A 20,841-nucleotide genomic window follows, 5' to 3' on the forward strand; every position below is an offset into this window, starting at 1 on the left:
ATCTAGTGGGGTTTCAGCAGCTGGGGCAGCTGGAGGCACAGGTAGCAGTGAGGGATATAATGAAGCATATGGTGGTGGGGTCCCCTCAGGCTCTCCTAACAGTATGGGTTTTTCAGTTTGGGGCTGGCATTTGGAGAAAGCCATGTCATGTACATGTCACTACAGACATTTAGCCAAGGTGACCAAGGTAGGACCAGGTCTTGCCAACAGTCAATGTAAGGAAATTGATCGGGTTGGCCTGGACCAATGACCCTGAATGGCCACAGTGACCCTGAATACTCAGCCAACTAGTTTCTTATCAAGTGAATCCTTAGAGGGTGAGCCCACCCTGAATTTCACAGAATGTTCAGAGCTTTCCGGGAGTTCATTTCACACCATAATCTTCTGAATATCCCTTTTTGAAATCACTCAACATATAGTCTAGGGGAGTCAGTTTACTCTGCTTTCCACCCATTTCCTCCTCTAGTGGACAACTGTCATTCACAAGAGAGGAAAAATGGAAAAGAAAAGGTCTAATTTGGAGAGGACACATGCTCGCTTTTTCTGTTTCCATCTGCTCTACTCTTGGCAGTATTTCATGCTCCTCTTAGCAGTGGCAGGTTTCATATCAAGCTCTGACCCGGATCAGATTCCCAAGAAAATCTGATGCCGCCCTAAGCCATATGAGGTTGCCATGTAACCAAGGATCAAGATTCACTACTCACTTCAGCCCATTGGTCAGGTTGGAACTTTTCCTCTGTCTGTCTCATTCACACACAGTCAGTCACACAGTGACGCCAACTTGCCATCTAGTGCCCCAGCACCTTGGTGTTGCATTTTCGTTCCTTACGGAACTACTCAGGCAACTCTGGGAAGTGAACAGGCTCCCTTTCTGCCTCTCAGGAATAGGTCTACAAAAACAAACCCTGGTTCTTACCAGTCTGATGGATGGAACTCCCTGAGCTGGTTCCTGGGCCTCACCAGGTTCCATTGTGCATCTGGGGTCCTTGCTCCAGCATGCTGGGAGGAGCTAGTCTCCTACAGATCAAGTGGTCCACAAGTGCCAGGCGAAGTCACTTCTGGCACTCTAAGGTTCTCACCCCTGTGACAAAGGAGGTGGACACCATCTCCAAATCCCAGATTCGAGCCCCCAAGAAATGTAGCCGGGAAAAAGACACAGAACTGGAACACCAAGGTTTTTCTTACTAGGATGCAGCTTTATTTGTGCCAGCACAGGCTCAGTAGGCTAAAACCCCAAAAGGCTGAGCCCTGAGAACAGTGTGTGTGGGGGGGGGGGTGCCCTTTGAACAATTTTTGCTCCTTTGTCTCCCATATATGGTAACATACAGTCTAAATGGGTGGTCTGTGTTAAAGAGTCGTGAGAAACGTCACATACATGCACATAGCCAGGTTACCTTCCCTTAAGATTTTCACTACGTTCCTTAGGGCTGGGCTCTACCACAAATCGTGAATCATGAACTCAGTCTGTAAGGCGGGCCCCAACAGTAGGCTTATAGGGCCTGGTGAGGTTGCCTGTGTTCTGCCCTGTTGTAATACTTATATGTGACAAACAGCACGAAAGACACAGACAAAGAAAACAATAGCCATCTCCGGAAAGAAATGGATCAGTAAATCCAAGAGTATGCTACCAAATTTTTACCAAGAGCCACTAAACCCAAAGAACTAATTCCACAGTATTTTTTCCTTGTAATCTAAATTTAGAGAAAGGAAAAAAAGATTCTTAACACTCTTGCTCCATTGTACTCTGTAGATAGATTCTTGGAAGCTGCCATGTTAAGAAACCTTACCTTTTACAGGATATACATCAGTTGTCCCAAGATCTGTAAACTGCAGAATCTTTGGAGCAAATATCAAGTAGAATTTTATCTTGCCAATTATGTCTACTCTAGGGAAGGAAGAAATCATTTTTCCTGTGCCCGTCAGGGTCCTTCTTGACTAAGAAGTAAATCGACATGAGACACATTAATGGGAGAAAAAGACCAAAGTTTTATTACATGCAAACAGAAGTCTCATAATTGAAGAAATGAGCAAGGCAGGCAGCTTTTATACTTTTTAGACAAACAGACAATAATTCTGTGATGGATTGACACAACAAAGAAAACTTTGGGAGCTTCAGTTAGCAAGAAATTCTAACTAGAATTAGGCTGGGGGAGTAAATTAGTAAAAAGTAACAAGGGTTGTTAATACAGCCTTCTCTGCTCTAAATTTTCTATTTCTGGTGATAAGGATATCTTTACTTCCTGGTACAAGAAGGGTACCTTTCACATGAGAAATTTATATCTTGTTTTCTGGAGACAAAGGAGGGAGGGTTTAGAGTGTTCTTTTTGCAATGATCTTTTCATAAGTAACTTTAAGTGAAAATAATTGATATGCCAAAGTGGCACGTTTTGGGTGACCTGCCCTTGACCTTTGCACTCAATAAAGATTTAATAGTAATTATTGTGGTGCCTGAGAATGTTTATGAAATAAAATTAGGGATAAATATAAAAATATCACCCTTCACTTCTTTAATGTCTTATAGGGCTGTCATTTATGAATCTGTCTAAATGTCTAAACAAACCAGTTGCAGAAAGCAACTGCCCTGCTGCTGCATGCTGTACCTTTAGCCCTCAGGGATGTAGAATTTATGAATGCCTGCTTCCAAGGTAGCATACCTCTTTATCCTATAAGGAAAATACTTTAATAATTTTGCCCAAATTTCAGATGCTGTCCCTAGAAAAATAAACCACTTTTAAAAATGTTTTGTGCTTTTTACAAATCTAATATAAATATACCCCAACTGTACTAGTATTGAAGAGCTGTGCTGCACATCTTTGTTTCTAAGTCCAGCAAGGATTTATTTTGGAATGCCCCCAATGATATTACATTATATTTTAAATGTCTTTCTTCATAAAAGTTAGGAAATTGAGGTAATTTGCAAAGAACTATCACATTTTCACATTTCCCTGTGTTCAAACCTGGTAGGGCAAAAGTGATAGCCTTTAGCTATCTCAAGAATTCTTTCTCATTAGTGTTCATGTGGCTTACTGACTTAGTCTTTGGGGGCGGGGGGGGGATGACATTTTTGTCATTTTACTGGGGAAGTGGAAGAATGCTTTCAGGCCAACAGACAGAAAAAAGGGTTAGAATATTAAAAGAAAATAGGCAGTGTATATACTATGTCTTTCTATGCATATTGTCTTTCTGATATTAAACTTGAATAAAAGCAAAGGTTGATGATTAGGGAACCCAAAGTAAGAAGTGGCCTGTTGTAGACGGGAGTTCTGGAGTTCTCTCTTGTCCAGCAAGAAGGCAGAATGCACATTTAAAAATGCGAGAGAGGCTAATGTCCAGGAGGAGACAAGAGCCCAGAGTAAGGGTCCTTGCTCCATTTTTATTAGGATCAGAAGGCTTATAAAGGTGGTGATGTGGGCGCACACAAAGAGACCATGGTATTGTGAACATTAACTCATGGGCGTGAAGGAAAGGGCATTTTGAAGATACGCAGTATTAGGTGTTTGGGTCAATACAAAACAAGATTCTGGTGCTGGGTGGAAGGTTGTTTACAGCAAACATGAGTTGCCACCTCTGTTTACCTAAAATGGCCTAGGGCATGAGAAAGAGCAGGCCGCCTCAGTTGTCAACAAGACACCTTTTTTTTTTTCCTAATTAGCTTTACTCTGGGCAACTTCGCCCCCCAGCAGTCTGTAGCCCTGTTTACCTGTTTACCGAATTTGGTCCTTCCTGTGAAAGAGCTTTCTGCTTTTGTACTAAATTGGGGGCGTTTCAACCCTGAATACCTAATCTTGTTTACCTCATCTTAGATGTTTTCATCCTGGGATTCCCTATTCCTGAGCCTTACCCTGCTGTACCTATACTGGGGGCCTTTGCCCTGTTTACCTAATCTTATTTACCTAATCTAACTTGTTACCCAAAACTGGGTGTGTACATCCTATGGCTTTCTAATTCTTTATGCCTTGTTAACCCATAGGGGCAAGCTCAGGGAATTCCTAGCTTATTCCCCACAGTGGCCAAAAGCAGGATGAATCTATTTTGATGTAGGAAAAAATTTGGTGCTTTTTGAATGAAATAGAAAAATAAGGACAGTACAGTCTTAGCCACGATTTCTTCCTAGTTTGGCTCAGAAGAAATTAAAGTTGTGGAATATAGCATGCAAATATAAACTTTTACATAAAGCCTGTACCTTTTGGTGAACTATAAAAAATGCATAGGGGCGCCTCGGTGGCTCTGTCAGTTAAGCATCCGGCTTCGGCTCAGGTCATGATCTCACGATTCGTGGGTTTGAGCCCTGCATCGGGCTCTGTGCTGACAGCTAGCTCAGAGCCTGAAGCCTGCTTCGGATTCTGTGTCTCCCTCACTCTCTGACCCTCCCCTGCTCGTGCTGTCTCTCTCTGTCTCTCAAAAATAAATAAAAAGCATTTAAAAATGCATAGCTTTATTTTATGGCATATATTCAGAATAACCTTCATATTTTATTGCTTGGGAATATTTTCTGATTCCTTCTTCTTTATGAAAGAATGATGACAACCTGTGCCTTTGATACCAGTTAATTTAACTGTTCTACAAAGATCAATGACAATAATTAAGCCAAGATATTGTTACTTTATATTTCCAAAACACTTCTTCAAATGTATAATGAAGGTGAGATAAGAACATTAATAAAAGGATGCCTGGATGGCTCAGTCGGTTGAGCGACCAACTTTGACTCAGGTCATGATCTCACAGTTCGTGGGTTTAAGCTTCATGTCAGGCTCTGTGCTGGCAGCTCAGAGCCTAGAGGCTGCTTCCGATTCTGTGTGTTCCTCTCTCTCTGCCCCTCCCCTGCATATATGATCTGTGTCTCTCAAAAATAAATAAAATGTTTATAAAAAAAATTTTAAGAACATTAATCAGAACTGGTTTCTAATATTGAAGATTTCATAGTAGTTCCAATATCACCTATCTTTGGAACAACTGCCAATTTCTCTTTTACAGAAATGTAGTGTGTGTGTGTGTGTGTGTGTGTGTGTGTGTGTGTGTGTGTGTCTGTGTGTCTGTGTATGAGAAAGAGAGAGATGTAGAATAATAATCACAGAGTTTTGTTTGACTTGTTTCTGATTTTAACCTATAGTAGGCAGGAAACATTCTCCCAGGCAGGGCTGATAGGGAATATATGTACTGGTTCAGTTGTACAAACTATTTATCATGTGTGTCCCTTCAGTCCTGGTTGGACAGTGTCTTTCGTGATTGGTCACTGTCCATGCTGAGTCAGATCATAAATAATTTGAAGATAACTCCTATATCTCAAAGGTAACCAAGACATTGTATACTGAGTCTGGTTTAATTGGTCTTTCCATGCATACAAACCAGAGTAAACGTGGCCAGTGCTGTGGGAAGCAAGTGCTGCAGATTAGTTGGGATCTTGGATCCCACATCTATAGAATAGAGATTATAATAATTGCTTCCTTATAAAGCTATAGGCTTTAGTTAATTCACATCAAGTTTTGGAACAGTGTTTAAAACAATATGTGCTATTACCACTTCTGTAATTATTATTGCTATGAGTGTTAGTACTCCACAGAAATATTGGGCTGGACACAACAGAGAGGACAGACACAGGATCATGCCTCAGTTCTGAGATTCATAGCCATGAGCAGGAATACCTTTGAAAGTCCCTAAGTTCCAATCATAAATCATAGGATACAAAACTACAATGTAATATTAACCTCTTGCCTGTCAGATGGATAAAATCAACAGTACTAGAAAAAGCGGGTGTTGGTGAGGATGTGGAAAAAATGGACCACTTCTGGACTATTGGTAGGAATGCAGGCAGGTACATCCACTGTGAATATTTTCTTCAAAAAAATCAAAAATAGAATTACCCTATAATGTAGTAATCACAGTACCGGGTATTTATCCCAAAAATATAACACTAACTCAAAAGGATATATCCACCATATATATAGATATTTGTTGTGGCATTATTTACCATAGTGAAATTATGGAAGCAGCCCAAATGTTCTTCAGTAGATGAATGGATAAAGAAGTGGTATATATATATACAAGCAAATATTACTCAGCCATAAAAAAGAATGAAACCTTGCCATCTGCAGCAATGTGGAGAGATCTAGAGAGCATAATGCTAAGTGAAAGAAGTCAGTCAGAGACATACCATATGATTTCACTCATATGTGAAATTTAAGAAATGAAACAAAGAGAAAAAGAGACAGACTCTTAAGTATAGAGAACTAACTGATGGTTACTAGAGATGATTTTGGTGGGGGGAATGGGTGAAATAGGTGATGGGGATTAAAGATGTTAAACAACAACAACAAAAAGTCAGAGAAAAAAAAATATTTTCTCTAAGTTCCTTTCCAGCATTAGCTAGTGCTTTGCCTTAAGTTAGGTAAATTATCTGTGATTTTAAATGAAGCATCTGAACTTTTGAAAAGTTAGTGGATTAGTCAGGAGTTACCCAGTTAGGGCAAGATAGGTTTAAGACAGAGCTAGAAACCAGCTGGTCTGCTTTCTAGGCCGGTGGGTTCAGCAAACCATGCTGCCTTTGGTCCTGCTCTGCAACAGTTCCTATGGCCTGTGGTCACTTCTGTGTTTCTGTGTGCGCTGTTGTCACATCAACTGTATCAGAATTTGACACCTATTCAACAATACAGTCAATATTCATATATATGTATATATGTACACACATATAATTATATATATTGTACTTCAGTTATGTTATATAACATCTTTATATGTAATATATAATACTTAAATATTATATAAGTGATTCTCTTTATAAAGGAGATAATGGTGTACTATTTTTGATCACTTATTTTTGAGTACATACTTTTAAACCTTGTATAGTGGAAACAGATGGGATGGTTTGTTTTTGGTTGTTTTCTCCCCCCTGGAAACCTGCAGAGCGGATGTTTTGAGTCCTTTTTTGCCAGGTGGATCTATCAGTATGGTGTTGGCAGGGGCACCTGTGTTCTGTAGGTGGATATTAACACAGTTGCCAACCCTAAGGATTCTTGAGTCTTCAGTCAAAGGAGATTTAAAGGCTTTGCTTAAGAATAATGTACTCCTAATTTAATCAAGTATCCAAGCTAAAGAAAGCCTAAAGGCAGACAGACAGTTGATAAAAGAATAAGAATAAGTGACCCACCCTACCTATTTGGATAGACATGTTTAGAAAAATGGCATTCAGGTAAGAAGATTTTCCAGTTATATATTTTAATTTTATTAAAATTAAGAATGAATAGTAAGCCATTTTTGCCAATCTGTGCTTTTGTTTTAGGACAGTCTGTAAAAGTGTACATTGATTCTGTGTGTCCCTCACACAGGGTGCCTGGGTGGCTCAGTTGGTTAAGTGTTCAACTTCTGCTCAGGTAGTGATCTCACCCTTCATGAATTCAAGGCCCACGTCTGGCTCTGTGTGCTGACAGCTCAGAGCCTGGAGCCTGTTTCAGATTCTGTGTCTCCTTCTCTTTCTGCATCTCCCACTGTGTCTCTCTGTCTCTCAAAAATTAATAAACATTAAAAAAATTGAGAGATAATACTTTAAACTCCAGAAAAATATAAACAAAAGGAAAGTAAGGACTCCTTAAGAACATTAAATTGGGAGTTATGAGGGTGCCTAATGTCCACGTATACTGTGCCAGGTAAAAATGAAGGATACTTGTTCTCAGGTCATTCATTGTCTCCTGAAAGAGGCACTTTAAACAAAAATATTATGTTACAGTGTGGCAAGATCTGCAACAGAGGTAATGCAGGTTACCAAAGGAATAATAATAATTAAAATTATAATCCAGTTAGTAGGTGTGTGGGAGAAATGCCAAGAGGAATTCGTTTATATTCTGAGACTTTAATGATTTCTAGAAACTTCGACAGAGCTATCAACGATCTTGTGCATGAGTCTCTTAAGCTTTCTCTGGGATTAATATGCACTTGCAAAACCCTCTGCTTTTCCAATCTTTAGGTTATGTCTACTAGAGTGCAGGCTAGAGAGCCGTGCTACCTAGGTTCAGATTCCTGCTTCTCCTCTTTCTGGTTGTATGGCGATGAGCTGATCATTTCTCTGTTCTTCAGTTTTATAAAAAGACAAGAGTCATAGTATTTATCTCACAGTATTATTGTGAAGATTAAATGAGACAATACATGGGAGGCATTTTTGGAAGATTGACTATTACACAGTCTCAAGAATATTTTAGTTCTTATTATTAATTTTGGAAGCTAATAAACCAGGATCATTGAAACACACCATGTTGATCATTTTACTTCTTCCTAAAATACTGTTTTCCGTCAAATAACATTTTCCATTGTTTTCCCTTTCTAGCTCCAAGAGGGAAGCGAGGATGGAAAACCTTTTATGCTGTACTAAAAGGAACAATTCTTTACTTGCAAAAGGTAAACATAAATTTAAAAATTTTATGAAATGATTTAACAATGTACCACCAAAATACTCACTTTCTATAAAGAGGCTACATCAAACACCCAAAAGATCATTTAATTGATATCTAAATTCTTTTTTAGATTGTTTTTTGTTTCTGGTTAAAAAATTATTTTAGAAATTATATATGTGTAATTCTATATATTATATATGTATAAAGTGTTTTATGGTATACATGTTCTATATGTATTTTATTTTTATTTTTTGGTCATAATCCATCATCAAAATACAGATATTTTACATTAATTATTGTATTTTCCTTCTATCATAATTAATATATGAAGATCATTTTAACCTTTATCATTTAGTAACTCGGTTAGAAAGTCATTAAATCTATGATGTAATAGAAGAGATGGCTAATTTCTAAGCCTCAAAATAATACTTGAAATGCTAAAAGGACATATTTTATACATAAAGTCATGTACTATGGTTTTTAATCCCACTTACCTAATCTCCATTCTGTCATAGAGGTGGTTTGTATATACAGATCAATATATATTTTATAATATATTAAATATATATAAATATTTTGTGTTCCGTTTGCATTTAATTACAAAATGTGAATATGGGTTGATAGGTCAGACTGCATGTGGTCTAATAAGGTACAAATCTGTGGTAGCACTTGTCCCAGTGGTGATTTATGATACAGATTAGTTATATCTTCATATATATCCTTCATTATTGCCATTTAACAGTATTTCTTCATTTAATTATTTATTTTCATTTAGATTTCATTTAAATCTAGAAACAATTTTCATTCATCCTAAGGTATTAGTACTTAACAATGCGAATATAATCCGAGTTATCTGTGTAGATTTTTAAACAGATCACTTCCTGTCAGGATCCTTTCTTCTAATCCCAGAATCGGGAAATCTGTTTGGGATCAATTTTATATGTTCTGACCTTTGAAGGGTACTCCCTGGAGTTTCCACCTCTCTAGCTCTCCATGTGTGAACATGGGAAATTTGTATGTTGACTGGAATGAGAGGTCCACCACTTCCCCCAACCCAACAGGATTCCAGCTCCAACTGTGAGGGGCAGCTTGGAATTCAGGCTACCACTTTACAACTCCCAGATGGACACTTAAAAGTGACCCAAGCATTCTTTATCAGCTGACCTTTGGCTAAGAAAGTAGCTTTCTGATACAGAGGGCCATAATAGAAAGACAATCAATAATGAATCCATCTAATAAGTTAGAACTATGCCAATATTTCAAAATGCTATACACTGGAAATAAGATTGTGAGCAAGATATAGTCCCTAAAGAAACTTATGCTCTGTCTGAAGAGATCAAAACAAAACAAACAAAAAGTTCTCCTAATATTTGAATGCAATTTGATATATGCAACAGAAAGTATGACATGGAAACACTCAAAAGAGCCTCAGGGAGAGAAAGGAAGTTTGTGGAAAAATTCATGAACTATGTGACAGGGGAAAAAGCTGTGCAGATGCTCAGATGTGAGACACCACAACACATTTGAGGAGCTACAGGTTCAGTGGAGTATAAAGCAGTATCCAAGACCGATTAGGAAGAGCCCTGAAGATTATATTTAGAAGTTCAGATTTTATCTTAGGAAAGAGTGAAGCTATCAAAAGGTGTGAATGGGTTGTGACAGGATCAGATGTATATTTTAGAAAGATCAGTCTCACTGTAGGATGGAGAGTGGACTGGAGTCACATTCAATAAAAGACATAGACCAGATTAGCTTGAAGTATAATAGGAGTAACAGAAAGGGAGAAACATGGTCTAACTAGAGAGTTCAGTTTGTGGTGTTGAATATAATGTGTCTTTGGAATAATAAATAGATGTGTCCAACAAACAACTATGGATATTCAGATCTGGAACTGAGGAGGGAGCCTGGAAATACAGATCTGGAGAGTCATCAAAAAAAAGAACAGTTAATGATTTCAGCCATTGGAATAGGTGATATCACTTAGAGTAGAGTGAGGAGAAGATGAAAGAATCAGTGGAACACAGATTTGTGCTCTAAGAATAATAGACAGTGAAGCTCTTGAGGAACCTGAACAGTGTTACCAGAGAGAGCCGAGAACAAAATATTTAGAGAGAGACAGATAAGATGCTACAGATGTCAAGAGATGGTAAGAGTGTTCCATGTTGTAAAAAGGTTAAGTAAGCTAGGAATTGGAAAGTGTCACTTGAATTCACTAACAAGGAAATTATTGATAAAGCAGTTTCGGTAGAGTGGTAGGTATGGTAGCCAAACTGAACTGAGAGTTAAAAGTCATACAAGTGAAGAGTATCTAGACTACTTTGAAGACACTTGACTTAGTTTCTACTTAGATCTTCCTTCCACTCCTGCTTTTCTGATACTCCTTTTCTGTGATTTTTGCCACTAAAATATCCCCAGTTTCTAAGTCATTTCTATTGAATCTCTCTTTACTGTTACTGATTTCTCTCTAAAGTAAAATAACTCTTTTGTTTTCTTCTTTTCCCCTAGACAGTTTCTGGCATTATTTAGAGTTCTTGCTTTGCTTCTCTGGGTTACATATAGTAACCCTCATTTTCCTTTCTGGCCCCCTTGCTTAATGTTACCTAGTCACATTGCCTCTGACTTTCAAGCAAATAGTGAATCTGCAGAGTATCACAATGGTAATGTCAGAACCACTTATAAAATATCATATTGGGAGCTGTGTAAGAAATAAACATGGTGTCTAACCCCTTAAAAAGCTTAAGCTTACAGTGTGAATAGATGAGAGGACCAGTCTAATGTAATGAATGGCTAATGACATGAAATAAACCCAATGTATAGTTGGGAAAAACAGAGTAAATGGAATTAAAGTGGGTGAATAATTGATTCCAGTTTGTAGAACTCTCTAAATTATACCAAAATAATACATTTAAAAAAATTTTTAAGTTTATTTATTTTGAAAGAGTGCACGTGCACACATGCAAATGTGGGAGGGACAGAGAAAAATGGAGGGAGAGAATACAAACAGGCTTCATGCTATCAGCTCAGAGCCTGATGTGGAGCTCAAACTCATTAACTATGAGATCATTACCTGAGCTGAAATCAAGATTCAGATGCTTAACCTGCTGAGCCATCAAGACACCCCAAAATAGGACATTTATTATACAATTGTTTTGTCTGGCTTCCAGCTGAGTAAGAATAATCCTACCCTTGTTTGGTTCTCATACTCACAGTATCCCTGAGCCCAGACAACTCATGCCTAAGAATTGTATACCCTATTAATGATTATTATTGAAATATAAAGTATTCATTGCAGAGTAGTCTAATATCACTTTTATGTAACACAGTTTATATGTACTTTAACATTTTCAAATTGCTATGAATTGATGATAACATGATTAAATTCTTATTGGTCTTGATTCATCATTGTTGACATTCAGATATTAACTTCATGTCCATTTGTTTACTGAGAGCGAGTCATCTGCCTGCTAAATGCTTAGAGAAGCCTTTGTTACCACTTTAAAAGTTCTCTGTTGGTTTCTATCATTGGCTTTGTGTCTGACCCTGCTAGCCTGTGCCTTTTTCTTGAAAGTATTTTTTGGGTAAGCTTTATGACAGTATTTCTTTTTTTTTTTAATTTTTTTTCATGTTTTTAATTTATTTTTGAGAGACAGAGAGAGACAGCATGAGCAGGAGAGGGTCAGAGAGAGACACACACAAAATCTGAATCAGGCTCCAGGCTCTGAGCTGTCAGCACAGAACCTGATGCAGGGCTCGAACCACAAACCATGAGATCATGACCTGAGCTGAAGCCAGACGCTTAACCGACTGAGCCACCCAGGCGCCCCTATGACAGTATTTCTATTACAGGTCTGGTTGTGGCAAAACATAACTATGTTACTCAAAATAAATTGTCAGGTGATGGATGGAATGGTTAAGAGAAACGGGTGTGTAGGTTGCTGGTTAGTGCATGGCACTAAATTACTTGATTACTGCATTCTCTAGACCAGGCTCTTAAGAATCTTCTAATGTCTTTTCTCTCAAGGTTCTAGAAAATAACTATCCAAACCTATATATATTTGTCTTCACCAGGTCTTTCAAAGGTGAAAAATTAGTTTGTTTTCCAAAAACTTAGTTTGCTGTCACAATATCCTGGGAACTCTCTGTCTTTGTGTTTTCTTCATTCCTTGGATTACTTGGAAAAGAGATGTGTTTCAACTGCCTATAACTTTTGTTTTTAATCTGAATTAAAAAGAGTTGTTTTTTGTTTTTGTTTTTGCAGTGTTTGAAGTATAGATCAGGAGTGAGCTTGGACCAGGCAGAAGGAAGACATTAATGACTTGAGTCTTCTCAGACTGTGATAATGGTGGCCAGTTTGAGAATGATATGCCAAATACTATAATGCCAGGAGCCAGCTAGTCCCTGAGAACAGCAAGCTTCCCTATATGGTCAGGGCATTTTTATTTCTTTTTGTGAAACTGCTGGCCCATGCCCTTTCATACTTTGAAAAAACTGTGTGAACTTCTCTCATTCTCTGAAACAAAGGAAAATGCATAAGAAAAAAGTTAAGTAGGTTTTGAGGCCTAGTATTGCCTTGGGAGAATGATGATAATATCCAAGTTTTCACTAGTCATAATTTAGATGAATGACATATGTAGTCCAACAGAGAAATGTCACCATTATATATTTTGGAAATAATCACAATTTTTTAAAAAAACTATACATTTATAAAAAGACATTAGAGCAAGAAAACACACCTGGTCTCTGGGATTTAAGACATATGGGCTGTGCTCTGAAGATTTGTTTAAAAACATAATTCCCCTTCAAATAGAAGCTAGTTTATTTCCGAAGAATATTTTTGTTTCCATATGAAGAGATGATGCAGTGCTTTGTGCTTCCTTCCAAGTCATTCAAGTTGAGACAGGTTGAAAATTCAAACCTCCTTCCCTATTTGTTACTCAGGTCTCTATGCACTGCTTCTTTCTCCCTCTCTGTCTTCCTCTCTCTCACCTTCCCTCTCACCTCTCAACCTGAGAGTTGTAAAGGGACACTTATGAATTAGCACTAACTTGATCTTACAGGGCTCTGAACTGAGTGATGGTAGAGTGGGTGATGGAAAGTCACATCAGTGTGGTCACATCATAACAAGTGCAGACTTTCACAGAATGTTAATTTGGCCTTAAACTGATAAGAAATTAGAAAAACACCTTCTGTCCCTAAAAACTCAGATTGTTATATTAGAAATACAGAAGAAGCATGGAAGGGTGCTTGAGATTTCTTTCTGCTTAAAAAGTTGAAGACTTCTTAAATCTTTTTATTTATCCAGTCAAGAAATCCTTTTTTTTCCCCCAAAGGGTTGTTGACAGTTATCTGCTCTCTTCCAGTTCATTTGTGGAATTATTAAAAAGATAATCCTAAATTTCTAGTTCAGTCACAGATTCATCCTAGAAAGTTTCATGGGTTTCATAGAAGTCTAAGGCCTTACTGAAAAAGCATTTCAAGTACTTCAGTTTTTCCTTTGTCTGTTAAGTGCTCTTTCTCCATGTAGACTAAGTAGGTTTATAATGCGAAGTGTTTCAGTACTAACAAAGTTCTCCTACTGCAGGCCCATACCTCCACATTATTGCAGCATGTGATATAAACATTTTGAATCCTTTAACTTTACCTTGTTTACTTTCTCATAATTCTCTTTAGTCATAGAATGTAGTATACATTTTTCTTACTCTAAAATTGCTTACCCAATGTGAGAAAATTAGATGAAAAGATTCTTCAGGCTTCTTCAATTTTTTAAATTCTGTAAATAACTGATTTTCAAATGTATAATTAGTTGAGTTATGGGCTGATTTGCTCTTTTGCCTCACTTACACATTTGTAGAAAGATAGCATTTCATATGCTCCCTGCAGAAGAAAAATAAACTGAATGATTTTTAGAAAGCTGTCTAACCAGAAACACTTAGATTTGAAAAAAAGAAAAAAAATCATCACCAAGTTATAAAAAACACTTTTAACACCTTTTTAGAAATCAAGGATTAATAGACTGTGTAGGATCCAGTTTACTTTAATAACTTTTTTATTAATATCATTATACTTTCAAACAAGAATATTTTAGTTCTCTAGAGTCTGTATTCTCTCCTGGGAAATCAAGACCATTTCAACTTTGCTTTAAATTTTTTAATTAGGTTTATCAGTTTTACCTATTTAATAAGACATGAAGTAAATAATATTTTGAAACCTGGAATCCAAGCATCTTTTTAATTGATGTTGAAGAATTTCTATTGAGATTTGATCACTTTCCAAGTTAGACTTTTTTTTATGTTTTTATTTCTTTTTGAGGGACAGAGCAAGCAGGGGAGGTCAGAGAGAGAAGGAGATACATAATCTGAAGCAGGCTCCAGGCTCTGAGCTAGCTGTCAGCACAGAGCCCAACACAGGGCTCAAACCCACTGAACGTGAGATCATGACCTGAGCCGAAGTCAGACTCTTAACCGACTGAGCCACGCAGGCACTCCCCAAGTTGGACTTTATATTTACCTGAGAGTACAAGTTTTCAGACTGTTACCAATTTGTTTGTACATATGTAGATGATTTCTGTGTTAGTGTATTATGATTCAACTTTACAAGATATTGAATTAATAAGCTTTTGGGGGGAAAAAGATTTTTATTCCATACTTTAAATGATTTTAAAATAAATAACATTGTAAAATCACATTATCGGTGTTTATTAGGGTTGTAGAGTGTTCTAATGAATCATACTAGATAAAAAGATACAGATTGCAAGTGAACACAGAGGAGACTAACATGTTTTTAAGCATCATTGTCACCTTGCAATTGTTTGAGAAAATTGATGACAATTAGATGTAATGGAGCATTTTCTTTTCTTTCTTTTTTAAAAAATTTATATTGCACTTTATTGATTTATATCAATAACTAAAATAATTTAGTATAGTAAAAAGAATTAGGACAAAGGTAGAGTACAAACAGTTCTTAGGGAAAGCATGAGAGTATTTCCTTCATATGGGAATATTTTCTCTAGTCTTACTAATTATGTCAGAAAACCATACGAAATACAGTTTACTCAGTCTCGTTGACCTGAGTCATTGAGCTCTGATTTGGCAATCAGATATTCTCCAAAGCACCTCTGTACTTATGCATAATAGTATTCAACAATATTTACTTAGAAGCTACTATGTGTGGAGTGCTGGTCTTGTCTCTGTCAGTATATAGGGTAAGAAGACAAACATGATTTCTCTCCTTATAGAACTTCTCATTCATTTCTAGATATAAAATCCTGAGGATAATTAACAAAATATTTAAGTCCACTACCAAATTGTGTTTCTCTTTTTAACATTGCTGCTTCTGCTGAATGAATGATATGGATTGCTACTCCTTGTAAGGTATAAAGTGGACTTGTGAAAAAGAGGTTCTAGCAAGATACTTTTATTTAATTCTGTAAAATATGTAAACTATATACTGGTAACTATAATGTGACTAGTAAGACAATGTAAATGAAATAAATGTATTGTCAGGGCTTATTCCTTTTGGAAGGAAATAACGGTAGTGCTTCTTGCTTTGTTTGTTCCTTTATAAATAAAACTACTGTAGAACTTGGAGCATCAAACATAACCCCTTGCCCAATTCTCTTATTTTACAGCAGAGGAATCTAGAACTAGAGAGAGAAAATGACCACAATATGCTGGTTGTGGTACAAAACTTTGAGGCCATTGCTTGGGCACCCTGGCCAGTGTTTCAGTATAACTTCATCAGACATGGAGAGGATCTAGTTTGGTCTGATGCAGGGTCTTTGCTATTTCCTAATTGGAAGAAAAACTGTCTCTCAAAAAAAAAAAAATGGGTTTTGTAAAGTTTAAATATTGAATGGCTAAAACAGTATAATGCTAGAAAGTTATTTGTTTTCTCATCTTTTCCAAATCACATGTATTACCAATTGTTATAGTCATTCTTTAATGTACTTATTCACAAACAAGATTCTGCTATACTTCATAACTCTATAATTTGACAAATCCATAGTGTAGCCAAGGAACATTAGTACCATGGAAATTTTTTTTGAGGACCTCAACATTTGTTTATTTATTTATTTTTAAATTTACATCCGTGTTAGTTAGCATATAGTGAAACAATGATTTCAAGGGTAGATTCCTTAATGTGCCTTATCATTGAGCCCATGCCCCCTCTCACAACCCCTCCAGTAACCCTCTGTCTGTTCTCCATATTTAAGAGTCTCTTATGTTTTTGTCCCGCTCCCTGTTGTTATATTATGTTTGCTTTCCTTTCCTTATGTTCATCTGTTTTGTATCTTAAAGTCCTCATATGAGTGAAGTCATATGATATTTGTCTTTCTCTGACTGACTAATTTCGCTTAGCATGATATCCTCTATTTCCATCCATGTAGTTGCAAATGGCAAGATTTCGGGGTTTTTTTTTTATTCCTGAGTAATACTCCATTGTAGATATATACCACATCTTCCTTATTCATTCATGTATCAATGGACATTTGGGCTTTTTCCATACTTTGGCTATTGCTGATAGTTCTGCTATAAACATTGGGGTGCATGTGTCCTGTTGAAACAGCATAGTTGTCTCCCTTGGATAAATACCTAGCAGTGCAATTGCTGGGTCAATAAGGTAGTTCTATTTTTAAATTTTTGAGGAAACTCCATACTGTTTTCAAGAGTGGCTGCCCCAGTTTGCATTCCTACCAGCAGTGCAAAAGAGTTCCCCTTTCTCCACATGCTCACCAACATCTGTTGTTGCCTGAGTTGTTAATGTTAGCCATTCTGATGGGTGTGAGGTGGTATCTCATTGTGGTTTTGATTGGTATTTCCCTGATGATGAGTGGGAAAACGTTGAGCATCATTTCATGTGTCTGTTGGCCATCTGGATGTTTTTGGAGAAGTGTCTGTTCATGTCTTTAGCCCATTTCTACAATGGATTAATTGTTTTTGGGGTGTTGAGTTTGAAAAGTTCTTTATAGATTTTATAAACCAACCCTCTATCTGATATGTAGTTTTCAAATATCTTCTCCCTTTCCATCAGTTTTGCTTATTATTTCCTTCACTGTGCAGAAGCTTTTTGTTTTGATGAGATCCCAATAGTTCGTTTTTGCTTTTGTTTCCCTTGCCTCTGGAGACATGTTGAGTAAGAAGTTGCTGCCATCAAGATCAAAGAGATTCTTACCTGCTTTCTCTTCAAAGATTTTGATGGCTTCCTGTCTTACATGTATGTCTTTCATCCATTTTGAGTTTATTTTTGTGTATGGTGTAAGAAAGTGGTCCGGGTTCATTTTTCTGCATGTCACTGTCCAGTTTTCCCAGCACCACTTACTGAAGAGACTGTCTTCCTTCCATTGAATATTCTCTCCTGCTTTGTCAAAGATGAGTTGGCCATACGTTTGTGGGTCCATTTTTGGGTTCTCTATTCTGTTCCATTGATCTGAGTATCTGTTCTTGTGCCCATACCATACTGTCTTGATGATTACAGTTTTGTAATACATCTTGAATTCTGGGATTGTGATGCCTACTGCTTTTGTTTTCTTTTTTAAGATTGCTTTGGTTATTCAGGGTCTTTTCTGGTTCCATACAAATTTTAGAAGTATTTGTTCTAGCTCTGTGAAGAATGCTGGTGTTATTTTGATAGGGATTACATTGAATATGTAAATTGCTTTGGGTACTTTTGACATTTTAACAATGTTTATTCTTCCAATCCAGGAGCATGGAATATTTTTCCTTTTTGTGTGTGTGTGTCTTCTTCAATTTATTTCATAAGCTTTCTATAGTTTTCAGTGTATAGATTTTTCACCTTTTTGGTTATGTTTATTTCTAGGTATTTTTTGGTTTTTTGTGTAATTGTAAATGGGATTATTCCTTGATTTCTCTTTCTGTTGCTTCATTGTTGGTGTATAGGAGTGCAGCCAATTTATGTGCATTGCTTTTATATCTTGCCACTTTGCTGAATTCCTAGATCAGTTCCAGCAGGTTTTGCTGGAATCTTTTGGGTTTTCCATATAGAGTATCATGTCATCTGTGAAGCACCAAAGTTTGACCTCCTCCTGGCTGGTTTTCATGCCTTTTATTTCTTTTTGTTGTCTGATTGCTGTGGTATAACTTCTAATACTATGTTGAATAACAGTGGCAAGAGTGGACATCCCTGTCTTATTCCTAACCTTAGGTGGAAAGCTCTCAGATTTTCCCCATTGAGGATTATATTAACATTGGGTCTTTCAAATATTGATGATCTAGAGGTATGATCCTTCTATCCCTACTTTCTTAAGGGTTTTTATAAAGAAAAGATGCCGTATTTTGTCAAATGCTTTCTCTGCATCTGTTGAGAAGATTTTGTGGTTCTTATCCTTTCTTTAACTGATGTGATTAATCACATTGATTGTTTTGTGGATATTGAACCAGACCTGCATGCCAGGTATAAATCCCACTTGGTCGTGGTGAGTAATTTTTTTGATGTATTGTTGGATCTGATTGGCTAATATCTTGTTGAGGATTTTTGCATCCACGTTCATCAAGGAGCTTGATCTACAGTTCTCTTTTTTAGTGGAGTCTTTGTCTAGTATTGGAATCAAGGTAATGCTGGCTACATAGAAAGAGTTTGAAAGTTTCCCTTCCATTCCTATTTTTTGGAACAGCTTCAATAAAATAGGTATTAACTCTTCTTTAAATGTTTGGTAGAATTCCCCTGGAAAGGCATCTGACCCTGGACTCTTGTTTTGGGCAAAGTTTTTTATTACTAATTCGATTTCTTTACTGGTTATGGGTCTGTTCAAATTTACTATTTCTTCCTGTTTCAGTTTTGGTAGGTTAAATGTTCCTAGGAATTTGTCTATTTCTTCCAGGTTGCCGATTTTATTGGCGTGTAATTGCTGGTAATATTCTCTTATTATTGTTTGTATTTCTACAATGTTGTTATGATCTCTCCTCTTTCATTCTTGATTTTATTTATTTGGCTCCTTTCCTTTTTCTTTTTGATAAAACTGGCTGGAGGGGGTATCAATTTTGTTAATTCTTTCAAAGAAAAAGCTGGTTTCATTGATGTGTTCTACTGTTTTTTTGTTTGTTTCAATAGCATTGATTTCTGCTCTAATCTTTATTATTTCCTGTCTTCTGCTGGTTTGGGGTTTTATTTGCTGTTCTTTTTCCAGTTCTTTGAGGTGTTAGGTTAGGTTGTATATCTGAGACCTTTCTTCCTCTTTAGGAAGGCCTGGATTGCTATATACTTCCCTCTCATGACTGCCTTTGCTGTGTCCCAAAGGTTTTGGGCTGTGGTGTTATCATTTTCATTGATTTCCATGTATTTTTTAATTTCCTCCTTAACTTCTTGGTTAGCCCATTTGTTCTTTAGTCTTCAAGTATTTGTTACCTTTCCAAATTTTTTCTTGTGGTTGATTTCGAGTTTCATTGCATTGTGGTTTGAAAATATGCACGGTATGATCTCGATCTTTTTGAAGTTGTTGAGGGCTGATTGGTGTCCCAGTTTGTGATCTTCTGGAGAATGTTTCATGTGCACTCAAGAAGAATGTATATTCCACTGCTTTAGGATGAAATGTTCTGAATATATCTGTTAAGTCCATCTGATCCAGTGTGTCATTCAAAGCTATTGTTTCCTTGTTGGTTTTCTGTTTCTATGGTCCTCCCATTGCTGTAAGTGGGATGTTGAAGTCCCCTACTATTATATGGTATTATTATCAATGAGTTTCTTTATATTTGTGACTAATCAATTTATATATTTGGGTGCTTTCACATTTGGAGCATAAATGTTTACAATTGTTAGATCTTTTTTGGTGGATAGACCTGTTAATTATGTAATGCCCTTTTTCATCTCATGTTACAGTTTTTATTTTATTTTGTTTTATTTTCCAGTTTTTTTAAATAGTTTATTGTCAAATTGGTTTCCATACAACACCCAGTGCTCTTCCCCATAAGTGCCCTCCTCCATCACCACCACCTCTTTTCCCCCCTCCCCCTTCCCCTTTAACCCTCAGTTCATTTTCAGCATTCAGTAGTCACTCAAGTTTTGCATCCCTCTCTCTCCCCAACTCTTTTTCCCTCTTCCCCTCCCCCTGGTCCTCCATTAGGTTTCTCCTGTTTTCCTGTTAGACCTATGAGTGCAAACATATGGTATCTATCCTTCTCTGCCTGACTTATTTTGCTTAGCATGACACCCTCAAGGTCCATCCACTTTCCTGCAAATGGCCATATTTCATTCTTTCTCATTACCATGTAGTACTCCATTGTGTATGTATACCACATCTTCTTCATCCACTCATCAGGTGATGGACATTTAGGCTTTTTCCATGTTTTGGCTATTGTTGACATTGCTGCTATGAACATTGGGGGTACATATGCTCCTATGCATCAGCATTTCTGTATCCCTTGGGTAAATCCTTAGCAGGGCTATTGCTGGGTCATAGGGGAGTTCTATGGATAGTTTTTTGAGGAACCTTCACACTGTTTTCCAG

The 20,841-nt window shown here is 36.9% G+C and overlaps 1 protein-coding gene across 3 annotated transcripts in view; it reads left to right on the forward strand.

Annotated features, from left to right (window-relative positions):
* PSD3 (pleckstrin and Sec7 domain containing 3) overlaps nt 1–20,841 on the forward strand; it is a 442,746-nt gene that overhangs the window by 320,253 nt on the left and 101,652 nt on the right. For all 3 annotated transcript variants that reach the window (XM_029936893.1, XM_029936887.1, XM_029936888.1), the window contains exon 9: nt 8,315–8,385. In XM_029936893.1, the coding sequence (XP_029792753.1) occupies nt 8,315–8,385 (71 nt within the window). The remainder of the gene's footprint in view (nt 1–8,314; nt 8,386–20,841) is intronic.

Source organism: Suricata suricatta, chromosome 1, assembly GCF_006229205.1.
Source record: "Suricata suricatta isolate VVHF042 chromosome 1, meerkat_22Aug2017_6uvM2_HiC, whole genome shotgun sequence".
Classification (NCBI taxonomy): Eukaryota; Metazoa; Chordata; class Mammalia; order Carnivora; family Herpestidae; genus Suricata; species Suricata suricatta.